Source organism: Lucilia sericata, unplaced genomic scaffold (genome assembly GCF_015586225.1).
Source record: "Lucilia sericata isolate MDLA Ls3-8-SP2 unplaced genomic scaffold, ASM1558622v1 Contig000950F_arrow, whole genome shotgun sequence".
NCBI classification, from domain to species: domain Eukaryota; kingdom Metazoa; phylum Arthropoda; class Insecta; order Diptera; family Calliphoridae; genus Lucilia; species Lucilia sericata.
In genome coordinates, this window is record NW_023994935.1 from 170,867 (window position 1) to 182,854 (window position 11,988).

Consider the following 11,988-nt stretch of genomic DNA (forward strand, 5'->3'; position numbering starts at 1 on the left):
TCTAGTTCTGTTCTAGTTCTGTTCTAGTTCTGTTCTAGTTCTGTTCTAGTTCTGTTCTAGTTCTGTTCTAGTTCTGTTCTAGTTCTGTTCTAGTTCTGTTCTTCTGTTCTAGTTCTGTTCTAGTTCTGTTCTAGTTTGTTCTAGTTCTGTTCTAGTTCTGTTCTAGTTCTGTTCTAGTTAGTTCTAGTTAGTTTCTGTTCTAGTTCTGTTCTAGTTTGCTTAGTTCTGTTCTAGTTCTGTTCTAGTTCTGTTCTAGTTCTGTTCTAGTTCTGTTCTAGTTCTGTTCTAGTTCTGTTCTAGTTCTGTTCTAGTTCTGTTCTAGTTCTGTTCTAGTTCTGTTCTAGTTCTGTTCTAGTTCTGTTCTAGTTCTGTTCTAGTTCTGTTCTAGTTCTGTTCTAGTTCTGTTCTAGTTCTGTTCTAGTTCTGTTCTAGTTCTGTTCTAGTTCTGTTCTAGTTCTGTTCTAGTTTGTTCTAGTTCTGTTCTAGTTCTGTTCTAGTTCTGTTCTAGTTTGTTCTAGTTCTGTTCTAGTTTGTTCTAGTTCTGTTCTAGTTCTGTTCTAGTTCTGTTCTAATTCTGTTCTAGTTCTGTTCTAGTTCTGTTCTAGTTCTGTTTCTAGTTCTGTTCTAGTTCTGTTCTAGTTCTGTTCTAGTTCTGTTCTAGTTCTGTTCTAGTTCTGTTCTAGTTCTGTTCTAGTTCTGTTCTAGTTCTGTTCTAGTTCTGTTCTAAGTTCTGTTCAAGTTCTGTCCAGTTCTGTTCTAGTTCTGTTCTAGTTCTGTTCTAGTTCTGTTCTAGTTCTGTTCTAGTGCTGTTCTAGTTCTGTTCTAGTTCTGTTCTAGTTCTGTTCTAGTTCTGTTCCAGTTCTGTTCTAGTTCTGTTCTAGTTCTGTTCTAGTTCTAGTTCTGTTTAGTTCTGTTCTAGTTCTGTTCTAGTTCTGTTCTAGTTCTGTTCTAGTTCTGTTCTAGTTCTGTTCTAGTTCTGTTCTAGTTCTGTTCTAGTTCTGTTCTAGTTCTGTTCTAGTTCTGTTCTAGTTCTGTTCTAGTTCTGTTCTAGTTCTGTTCTAGTTCTGTTCTAGTTCTAGTTCTGTTCTAGTTCTTTCTAGTTCTGTTCTAGTTCTAGATATATCCTAGTTATGTTCTAGCTCTATTCTAGTTATATTCTAAATTATTCTAGTTCTGCTCTGGTTTGTTCATGTCTGGGTCTCGTTCATTTCTAGCTTTGTTCTTAAAATAAACGACAATTTGTTGTACTATTTACTTTATAGTTTAATTTAATTTATAGTTATAACAAAATTCTTAACTTAGTTAACTTTAACATACTTAAAACTTCGTTTAAATCACTGATTTGTCATTTTCGCTGCAGGCGCGATTGTCATAAGCACAAGCTAGATTTTTTCCTGAAATTATTAAATAAAAATTTAATTAATGAAAATTAAATTTTAAAAATTTCATTTTTTAAACTTACCCTCCACATCTATTTCACCCCTTTGCCGATAAACCAATTTCATACCCAAATAAACTAAAGCTGTAACCATTATTAAAACACCCACTACCACAAAGAAAATCGATGTCCAATTTGTTGCCTCTTCAACCGAAGTTTCCTCTAAGGTTTCCTTTAATTGCTGTGATCTAGTGTCATACTCAGCCTCCGAGAGACATACTGCCTTAATCGTTTGATTTAAAGAAATATTATCAATAACATGTGTTTTGAACCATTTAAAACCCTCATTGCAAGCACAGGTACCATTTTCCAGACAAACAGCATTTTGATCTTGGCAAGGCTTAAGCCAACAGTCAATTTCATTACTAACAAATTTAAGAGGACGACATTGACCTTGATGGTAGACAAAATCATCGGGACATTTGTGGCTAGTTTCCAATGTGTTGGCTGTAGAAGATCCGTACTCATCTGTTAGCGAAAAAGTGGTAGTAGTTTCAATATTTTCATCAAATACTTGATTAGGATCAATGTCGTCATTTGAGGTGTCTATATCAGTTTCCAGTTCTAAAGATGATTCGGCTGAGCTATGGGATTCTGTAAAATCTCCGTTTATAACAGTTGTATACATATTTTCTTCGTCGACGATTGCAGGTTCACATTTAAATGTTTCATTATTCCAGCTGAAGCCCGAATTGCAGACGCAATGCTCTTTATTGATACATTTACCATTTTGACATTGATCTCCGAGTGAACAAATCGGTAAACAGGAACCTTTTTCGGATTTAAAACCCTCTTGACATTCACAAACATTGGGAGCTACACATTTACCTTCATAAGGACAGCCTGAGATGCAATAAGGTTCACATTTTTGTTCCTCCACTACATGATAGCCTTTCTTACAGCCACATTCATTTGGAGCCACACAAGCACTATTCTCCGGACATGGTTTCTCACATATCGGCTCACAGTAGTGTTTACCATCATGTGGAGAACGTATGGAGAAATAACCGTTTAAACATTCACACACTTCAGGTTCTACACACTTCGAATGTTGCGGACATCCATTTTCCACGCACTGTGGTTCACATAAATCTAACTCCGTCAACTTATAGCCATCGCAGCAAGTACGTTCTACTTTGATCTTGTAAATCGGTTGTTCTTCTTCGTAAGTTTCTAGTTGGGTTTCTTTTTTGTTTGCTAATTTTTTAAAAAATCCTTTCGATTTAACCGTTATGATGCGTGTTTTGGTTACCAATTTATAAGTAGTTTCTGTTATGTTATTATAACAATAAGGTGAAGCTGCTTCCCCGGCGGCACAGACTATAACGCTTAATTGTAGTATGAGTAGAGACCATTTGAGAATGGATTTCATATTGTACTAAGGTACTAAGTAACTGAAATTTGGGCGATAGCAGAAACCTAAAAATAAAGATAGAAAAGTGTTTAAATTTTAAGAAACATGATTGAAGAGATATGGATTAAATCCACATTAAGCCACAGTTGGAATTAAATCCTTCTAGTTTCTAGTGTTCAGCTCTTGTTCAAATCTAGTTTAGTTTCAGAGTTTAATTCTTGTTCAGTTCTAGTTCAGTTGTAGTTCAGTTGTAGTTCAGTTGTAGTTCAGTTGTAGTTCAGTTCTAGTTCAGTTCTAGTTCTAGTTCAGTTCTAGTTCAGTTCTAGTACAGTTCTAGTTCAGTTCTAGTTCAGTTCAGTTCAGTTCTAGTTCAGTTCTAGTTCAGTTCTAGTTCAGTTCTAGTTCAGTTCTAGTTCAGTTCTAGTTCAGTCTAGTTCAGTTCTAGTTCAGTTCTAGTTCAGTTCTAGTTCAGTTCTAGTTCAGTTCTAGTTCAGTTCTAGTTTCAGTTCTAGTTCAGTTCTAGTTCAGTTCTAGTTCAGTTCTAGTTCAGTTCTAGTTCAGTTCTAGTTCAGTTCTAGTTCAGTTCTAGTTCAGTTCTAGTTCAGTTCTAGTTCAGTTCTAGTTCAGTTCTAGTTCAGTTCTAGTTCAGTTCTAGTTCAGTTCTAGTTCAGTTCTAGTTCAGTTCTAGTTCAGTTCTAGTTCAGTTCTAGTTCAGTTCTAGTTCAGTTCTAGTTCAGTTCTAGTTCAGTTCTAGTTCAGTTCTAGTTCAGTTCTAGTTCAGTTCTAGTTCAGTTCTAGTTCAGTTCTAGTTCAGTTCTAGTTCAGTTCTAGTTCAGTTCTAGTTCAGTTCTAGTTCAGTTCTAGTTCAGTTCTAGTTCAGTTCTAGTTCAGTTCTAGTTCAGTTCTAGTTCAGTTCTAGTTCAGTTCTAGTTCAGTTCTAGTTCTAGTTCTAGTTCAGTTTCAGTTCTAGTTCAGTTCTAGCTCAGTTCTAGTTCAGTTCTAGTTCAGTTCTAGTTCAGTTCTAGTTCAGTTCTAGTTCAGTTCTAGCTCAGTTCTAGTTCAGTTCTAGTTCAGTTCTAGTTCAGTTCTAGTTCAGTTCTAGTTCAGTTCTAGTTCAGTTCTAGTTCAGTTCTAGTTCAGTTCTAGTTCAGTTCTAGTTCGTTCTAGTTCAGTTCTAGTTCAGTTCTAGTTCAGTTCTAGTTCAGTTCTAGTTCAGTTCTAGTTCAGTTTCTAGTTCAGTTCTAGTTCAGTTATAGTTCAGTTATAGTTCAGTTCTAGTTCAGTTCTAGTTCAGTTCTAGTTCAGTTCTAGTTCAGTTCTAGTTCAGTTCTGGTTCAGTTCTAGTCAGTTCTAGTTCAGTTCTAGTTCAGTTCTAGTTTCAGTTCTAGTTCAGTTTCTAGTTCAGTCTAGTTCAGTTCTAGTTCAGTTCTAGTTCAGTTCTAGTTCAGTCTAGTTCAGTTCTAGTTCAGTTCTAGGTTCAGTTCTAGTTCAGTTCTAGTTCAGTTCTAGTTCAGTTCTAGTTCAGTTCTAGTTCAGTTCTAGTTCAGTTCTAGTTCAGTTCTAGTTCAGTTCTAGTTCAGTTCTAGTTCAGTTCTAGTTCAGTTCTAGTTCAGTTCTAGTTCAGTTCTAGTTCAGTTCTAGTTCAGTTCTAGTTCAGTTCTAGTTCAGTTCTAGTTCAGTTCTAGTTCAGTTCTAGTTCAGTTCTAGTTCAGTTCTAGTTCAGTTCTAGTTCAGTTCTAGTTCAGTTCTAGTTAAGTTCTAGTTCAGTTCTAGTTCAGTTCTAGTTCAGTTCTAGTTCGGTTCTAAAGTAGATTAGAAAAAGTCGTTTTCTTTTGAAAATTTAAGCTTTTTGAATCAGTTTTATTTTAATTAATCACTTTTGTATTTATATACTTTATTTGATCTTTTATGTATATTGAAACACCTGTACTTTAACGTAGTTTTGAAAATATTTTAATTATTTTATGGTGTTTTATTTTTTGTAATTTAAATTATTTCTTAACAATACTTTTTTACGATCTCAACTGTATCAACATTTGATTGAAACTAAATTCAGATTTCAACTTCAATGGAATCATTAAAACTGAAATAACAAATAAATATGAGGGTATTAAGATCCAATGACCGTCATTGTATTGTAATTCTTTGAGTTCAGTTTCCGTTTCAATTTATCTTAATTTTAAAAGAAAACACTCTTAAATGTAGTAAAACAAAACAAAGAAAAGTGAGAGCAAAACGAGAAACATATAACTATTATCACTAAAATTGTAAATTAATAAGTTGCAAGTATTCTGTCACACTCTCAATAATTTAATAAAATACTATAAAATAATGTATTAAAAACAGGGTGCAGGTTGATATGTTGTTTTTTGTATATACATAAGTCTGAGAAATTGTTATTGTGTATTTGTATATTTACTGCATTGTTTTTTTAATTTTATTGCGATGCTCATGATGCTAAACCCTGTTTAAAGATAATTCATGTATTTTGTTGTTTTTAAAACATAAACATATTTTATTGACGAGTAAGTAGGAACCAGAAATGAGTCACACTTTTATGTTTATTGAAACTGTGAACTTAAAAAGCAGGAACAAAAATTCTGCCTGATTATTTAAAAATATTACGGAACTCTAAGGCCTTTAAGAACCTCACTCGAATACCCTACATCACTGCAACATGTTTCCGAATATATGAGTAAAAACTAATAGTATTTTTCAATTGTTTCTTTCATGTCTAGTTAAGTTTTTCCTTAGTTTTAGATTTAGTTCTAGTTCAGTTCTAGTTCAGTTCTAGTTCAGTTCTAGTTCAGTTCTAGTTCAGTTCTAGTTCAGTTCTAGTTCAGTTCTAGTTCAGTTCTAGTTCAGTTCTGGTTCAGTTCTAGTTCAGTTCTAGTTCAGTTCTAGTTCAGTTCTAGTTCAGTTCTAGTTCAGTTCTAGTTCAGTTCTAGTTCAGTTCTGGTTCAGTTCTAGTTCAGTTCTGGTTCAGTTCTAGTTCAGTTCTAGTTCAGTTCTAGTTCAGTTCTGGTTCAGTTCTAGTTCAGTTCTAGTTCAGTTCTAGTTCAGTTTCTAGTTCAGTTCTAGTTCAGTTCTAGTTCAGTTCTAGTTCAGTTCTAGTTCAGTTCTAGTTCAGTTCTAGTTCCTTAGTTCAGTTCTAGTTCAGTTCTAGTTCAGTTCTAGTTCAGTTCTAGTTCAGTTCTAGTTCAGTTCTAGTTCAGTTCTAGTTCAGTTCTAGTCAGTTCTAGTTCAGTTCTAGTTCAGTTTCTAGTTCAGTTCTAGTTCAGTTCTAGTTCAGTTCTAGTTCAGTTCTAGTTCAGTTCTAGTTCAGTTCTAGTTCAGTTCTAGTTCAGTTCTAGTTCAGTTCTAGTTCAGTTCTAGTTCAGTTCTAGTTCAGTTCTAGTTCAGTTCTAGTTCAGTTATAGTTCAGTTATAGTTCAGTTCTAGTTCAGTTCTAGTTCAGTTCTAGTTCAGTTCTAGTTCAGTTCTAGTTCAGTTCTGGTTCAGTTCTAGTTCAGTTCTAGTTCAGTTCTAGTTCAGTTCTAGTTCAGTTCTAGTTCAGTTCTAGTTCAGTTCTAGTTCAGTTCTAGTTCAGTTCTAGTTCAGTTCTAGTTCAGTTCTAGTTCAGTTCTAGTTCAGTTCTAGTTCAGTTCTAGTTCAGTTCTAGTTCAGTTCTGGTTCAGTTCTAGTTCAGTTCTAGTTCAGTTCTAGTTCAGTTCTAGTTCAGTTCTAGTTCAGTTCTAGTTCAGTTCTAGTTCAGTTCTAGTTCAGTTCTAGTTCAGTTCTAGTTCAGTTCTAGTTCAGTTCTAGTTCAGTTCTAGCTCAGTTCTAGTTCATTTCTAGTTTAGTTCAGAGCTAGCTCAGTTTACGAAGGAACTTTATTTTTATAATTTTCAACTAAAAATTTAATAAACAATTTTTTTTTTTTAGTGAATTTTCTCCAAACTGTATATAAATAGAGCTTTTTAAAAAAAATATTAAAATGAACTTTAAAATAATCTTTCCGTAGTTGGTTTTGTAAATAATTGACGTAGTCGAGGCTGTAGTCAATGACTAATAAGTGTGGCGTTATAATAATTTAAGATAATCAAGTGTTTATTTAAATATGTATGTATGTATAGTCAACTTACTCTGGTTAAAAATGAAATACTCATTAGGAATTTTAATCAAAACTTTAGTGGGTAGCATATAAGCATCAGCAAGAAATTAAAAAAATACTTTGTTTTTTTTAAAGAACCCATCATTTCCAAACATTTACCCCTTCAATTCGATCATATTTTTCTATTATTTTATTTTATCGCATTTAATCAATGAAACAATATCGATTTGTAGTCACTCAACTAACGGGAACCGGTATTATGTTTGCTTAAAAATATGCACATAGGTCATTTAGTGACTTATATAAGATTATTATTTCATATAATGCCCTTCTCTAATACCCTCCCACATTAAGTACATGTGTGTCTGTGAACGTTGTAATTTGTTTTTATCTCCTTAACTATTTTTTCTTGTGTTTTGCTTCTTAATTTGGTGGATTTGTTTTTCTTAAATATTATTTTATTTGTGTGTCTGAATGTTTGTTATTGAAACAAAAGATTTTGGGAAATTAGTTGTATCTAATGACGGACAGAGGGTGTGTGGCAAAGAATAACGAAGCAGTAGAGAGGAACATTTTCAAATGTACCATTGTTTATAGTAATATGCGGGTCATATGGTCAGATTAGGGAATTTTGCGTTTTCAACAACAAAAATAATGTTAAGGTCACAGCAAAAGATAAAAAATAATTATTACGGATTTGTAATTGTCGTGATTAGTTGTTTGTTGAAATAATGAATTTAAATTTTTAATGTTAAAAAAAAAAACAAAAAAGGTTCATGTTAGTATTTGATTAGTACATACATCCGACTTAAGTTTTTAATTTGGATTGAAAATTTAAAAAAAAAAAATTTAATGATGTTTTACTGAAATCAGTTTTATATTTTTTGTTCTTTCTAATTTAGTATGAGTTAAAATTCAATTTCAGTTCTAGTTCTAACCTAGTTCCAGTTCAGTTCTAGTTCAGTTCTAGTTCAGTTCTAGTTCAGTTCTAGTTCAGTTCTAGTTCAGTTCTAGTTCAGTTCTAGTTCAGTTCTAGTTCAGTTCTAGTTCAGTTCTAGTTCAGTTCTAGTTCAGTTCTAGTTCAGTTCTAGTTCAGTTCTAGTTCAGTTCTAGTTCAGTTCTAGTTCAGTTCTAGTTCAGTTCTAGTTCAGTTCTAGTTCAGTTCTAGTTCAGTTCTAGTTCAGTTCTAGTTCAGTTCTAGTTCAGTTCTAGTTCAGTTCTAGTTCAGTTCTAGTTCAGTTCTAGTTCAGTTCTAGTTCAGTTCTAGTTCAGTTCTAGTTCAGTTCTATTTCAGTTCTAGTTCAGTTCTAGTTCAGTTCTAGTTCAGTTCTAGTTCAGTTCTAGTTCAGTTCTAGTTCTAGTTCAGTTCTAGTTCAGTTCTAGTTCAGTTCTAGTTCAGTTCTAGTTCAGTTGTAGTTCAGTTGTAGTTCAGTTCTAGTTCAGTTCCAGTTCAGTTCTAGTTCAGTTCTAGTTCAGTTCTAGTTCAGTTCTAGTTCAGTTCTAGTTCAGTTCTAGTTCAGTTCTAGTTCAGTTCTAGTTCAGTTCTAGTTCAGTTCTAGTTCAGTTCTAGTTCAGTTCTAGTTCAGTTCTAGTTCAGTTTCTAGTTCAGTTCTAGTTCAGTTCTAGTTCAGTTCTAGTTCAGTTTCTAGTTCAGTTCTAGTTCAGTTCTAGTTCAGTTCTAGTTCAGTTCTAGTTCAGTTCTAGTTCAGTTCTAGTTCAGTTCTAGTTCAGTTCTAGTTCAGTTCTAGTTCAGTTCTAGTTCAGTTCTAGTTCAGTTCTAGTTCAGTTCTAGTTCAGTTCTAGTTCAGTTCTAGTTCAGTTCTAGTTCAGTTCTAGTTCAGTTCTAGTTCAGTTCTAGTTCAGTTTCTAGTTCAGTTCTAGTTCAGTTCTAGTTCAGTTCTAGTTCAGTTCTAGTTCAGTTCTAGTTCAGTTCTAGTTCAGTTCTAGTCAGTCCCAGTTCAGTTCTAGTTCAGTTCTAGTTCAGTTCTAGTTCAGTTCCAGTTCAGTTCTAGTTCAGTTCTAGTTCAGTTCTAGTTCAGTTCTAGTTCAGTTCTTGTTCAGTTCTAGTTCAGTTCTAGTTCAGTTCTAGTTCAGTTCTAGTTCAGTTCTAGTTCAGTTCTAGTTCTGTTCTAGTTCAGTTCTAGTTCAGTTTCTAGTTCAGTTCTAGTTCAGTTCCAGTTCAGTTCTAGTTCAGTTTTAGTTCAGTTCTAGTTCAGTTCTAGTTCAGTTTTTGTTTCAGTTCTAGTTCAGTTCCTAAAACGTTGTAGTTACTAATGATATATTACGCTCTAATCCATGTCCCCTAGGCAGAAATATTTAGTACATTATTTTAAATTTTTATACACAAAATATGTTCAATATCTTTTTCTTTCTTTCCTATAAATTCTTTGCACTGTAGTAAATTGTATATATTTTCCAATTTCTTACTTGGTTTTTTCCTTGATTACGAAACTCCATAAATTTTAACCTTTTTTTGGAGGGTAAAGTAACGTAGGTAAAGGAAAATAAATATAAAAGTAAAATAAAATAAAAATATAAAATTATACACTAAAATACGTTGTTGTTATGAAAATATTTATGTTTTAATGGTTCATTGAACAATTCATAAACATACCTTTAAGGTTAAATAACAACAAATAACCCTTAACACCAACACACTGTCACACAAACATTCATACCTACGAACACATCACACAAGGATACAACAAGATTCATAAGCAATTTATTTTACTCACCACTTTCCTTTACCTTCTGCATATAGTTGCTGTATGTAGTCTTTCGCTCCTTATTGTTGTTGCTGCTGTTTACAGTCAGTCATCAACATTTTTAGTATTATCAACAAACCATAAATACAAGTTCAACACAAAAATATTAACGACAGCAAAAAGAAAAACTATAGAAAAATTATAAGTTTGTAGGTAACAAGCAAAGAAAAGCTAGTATAAGAAATGAAGAAGATGAAGGAGAATATAAATCGCATCGAGAAACTTTAATCCTCAGGAAAAAAAACATTGACAGACTTTCAACAAGGATTCATATTCAAACATACACGGTCATGTAAAACCTGTAAACGTACTTAGTACAGACTAAGACACAGACAAACATTCACATCCTTATTTTACTTATAAGTATACTTATGTATGTATGTGCTTGTTTTCAGTATATATAAAAAACACACATAGCTACACAGACTATTCTACTCTATACATTGATACATGAAAAGCAATCAAAAATAATTGAATTGTTACCAAATAGCAACTGATGCTGATTTTGGATACACTTTTTAAACAGCATACACAGTGGCACTAGTTGGTAAAAATAGTCTAGTCATAGTCTAGTCATAGTCTAGTCATAGACTAGTCATAGTCTAGTCATAGTCTAGTCATAGTCTAGTCATAGTCTAGTCATAGTCTAGTCATAGTCTAGTCATAGTCTAGTATAGTCATAGTCTAGTCATAGTCTAGTCATAGTCTAGTCATAGTCTAGTCATAGTCTAGTCATAGTCTAGTCATAGTCTAGTCATAGTCTAGTCATAGTTAGTCTAGTCAGTCATAGTCTAGTCATAGTCTAGTCATGTCTAGTCATATCTAGTCATAGTCTAGTCATAGTCTAGTCATAGTAGTCATAGTTAGTTCATAGTCTAGTCCTAGTCTAGTCATAGTCTAGTCATAGTATAGTCATAGTCTAGTCATAGTCCTAGTCATAGTCTAGTCATAGTCTAGTCATAGTCTAGTCATAGTCTAGTCATAGTCTAGTCATAGTCTAGTCATAGTCTGTCATAGTCTAGTCATTAGTCTAGTCATAGTCTAGTCATAGTCTAGTCATAGTCTCGTCATAGTCTAGTCATAGGTCTAGTCATTAGTCATAGTCTAGTCATAGTCTAGTCATAGTCTAGTCATAGTCTAGTCATAGTCTAGTCATAGTCTAGTAGTCATAGTCTAGTCATAGTCTAGTCATAGTCTAGTCATAGTCTAGTCATAGTCTAGTCATAGTCTAGTCATAGTCTAGTCATAGTCTAGTCATAGTCTATCATAGTCTAGTCATAGTCTAGTCATAGTCTAGTCATAGTCTAGTCATAGTCTAGTCATAGTCTAGTCATAGTCTAGTCATAGTCTAGTCATAGTCTAGTCATAGTCTAGTCATGTCAGTCATAGTCTAGTCATAGTCTAGTCATAGTCTAGTCATAGTTTAGAACTGAACTAGAACTGAACTAGAACTGAACTAGAACTGAACTAGAACTGAACTAGAACTGAACTAGAACTGAACTAGAACTGAACTAGAACTGAACTAGAACTGAACTAGAACTGAACTAGAACTGAACTAGAACTGAACTAGAACTGAACTAGAACTGAACTAGAACTGAACTAGAACTGAACTAGAACTGAACTAGAACTGAACTAGAACTGAACTAGAACTGAACTAGAACTGAACTAGAACTGAACTAGAACTGAACTAGAACTGAACTAGAACTGAACTAGAACTGAACTAGAACTGAACTAGAACTGAACTAGAACTGAACTAGAACTGAACTAGAACTGAACTAGAACTGAACTAGAACTGAACTAGAACTGAACTAGAACTGAACTAGAACTGAACTAGAACTGAACTAGAACTGAGCTAGAACTGAACTGGAACTGAACTAGAACTGAACTAGAACTGAACTAGAACTGAACTAGAACTGAACTAGAACTGAACTAGAACTGAACTAGAACTGAACTAGAACTGAACTAGAACTGAACTAGAACTGAACTCGAACTGAACTAGAACTGAACTAGAACTGAACTAGAACTGAACTAGAACTGAACTAGAACTGAACTAGAACTGAACTAGAACTGAACTAGAACTGAACTAGAACTGAACTAGAACTGAACTAGAACTGAACTAGAACTGAACTAGAACTGAACTAGAACTGAACTAGAACTGAACTAGAACTGAACTAGAACTGAACTAGAACTGAACTAGAACTGAACTAGAACTGAACTAGAACTGAACTAGAACTGAACTAGAACTGAACTAGAACTGAACTAGAACTGAACTAGAACTGAACTAGAACTGAACTAGAACTGAACTAGAACTGAACTAGAACTGAACTAGAATTGAGCT

General features: G+C 33.5%; 1 protein-coding gene across 2 annotated transcripts; it reads right to left on the reverse strand.

The window, feature by feature from the left end:
• Positions 1–1,255: 1,255 nt before the first annotated feature.
• Positions 1,256–4,834, reverse strand: LOC119609236 (protein NEL). Of its 2 annotated transcripts, XM_037963964.1 has the most exons (3): positions 4,686–4,834; positions 1,463–2,857; positions 1,256–1,394 (listed from the first exon to the last, which is right to left on the reverse strand). In XM_037963964.1, the coding sequence occupies exons 2-3, from the start codon at positions 2,808–2,810 to the stop codon at positions 1,330–1,332; spliced, it is 1,413 nt and encodes a 470-aa protein (XP_037819892.1). In that variant the 5' UTR covers positions 2,811–2,857; positions 4,686–4,834; the 3' UTR covers positions 1,256–1,329. The 2 variants fall into 2 exon arrangements, with proteins under 2 accessions (XP_037819892.1, XP_037819893.1); XM_037963965.1 differs by lacking the exon at positions 4,686–4,834 and having other exon boundaries at positions 1,463–2,901.
• Positions 4,835–11,988: the final 7,154 nt, after the last annotated feature.

Coding starts and splice junctions, on each gene's coding strand:
- LOC119609236 (XM_037963964.1), bottom strand. CDS start 2,810: ATGAAATCCATTCTCAAATGGTCTCTACTCATACTACAATTAAGCGTT. Junction 1,395..1,462: donor GGGTGAAATAGATGTGGAGG/GTAAGTTTAAAA, acceptor TAATAATTTCAG/GAAAAAATCTAGCTTGTGCT.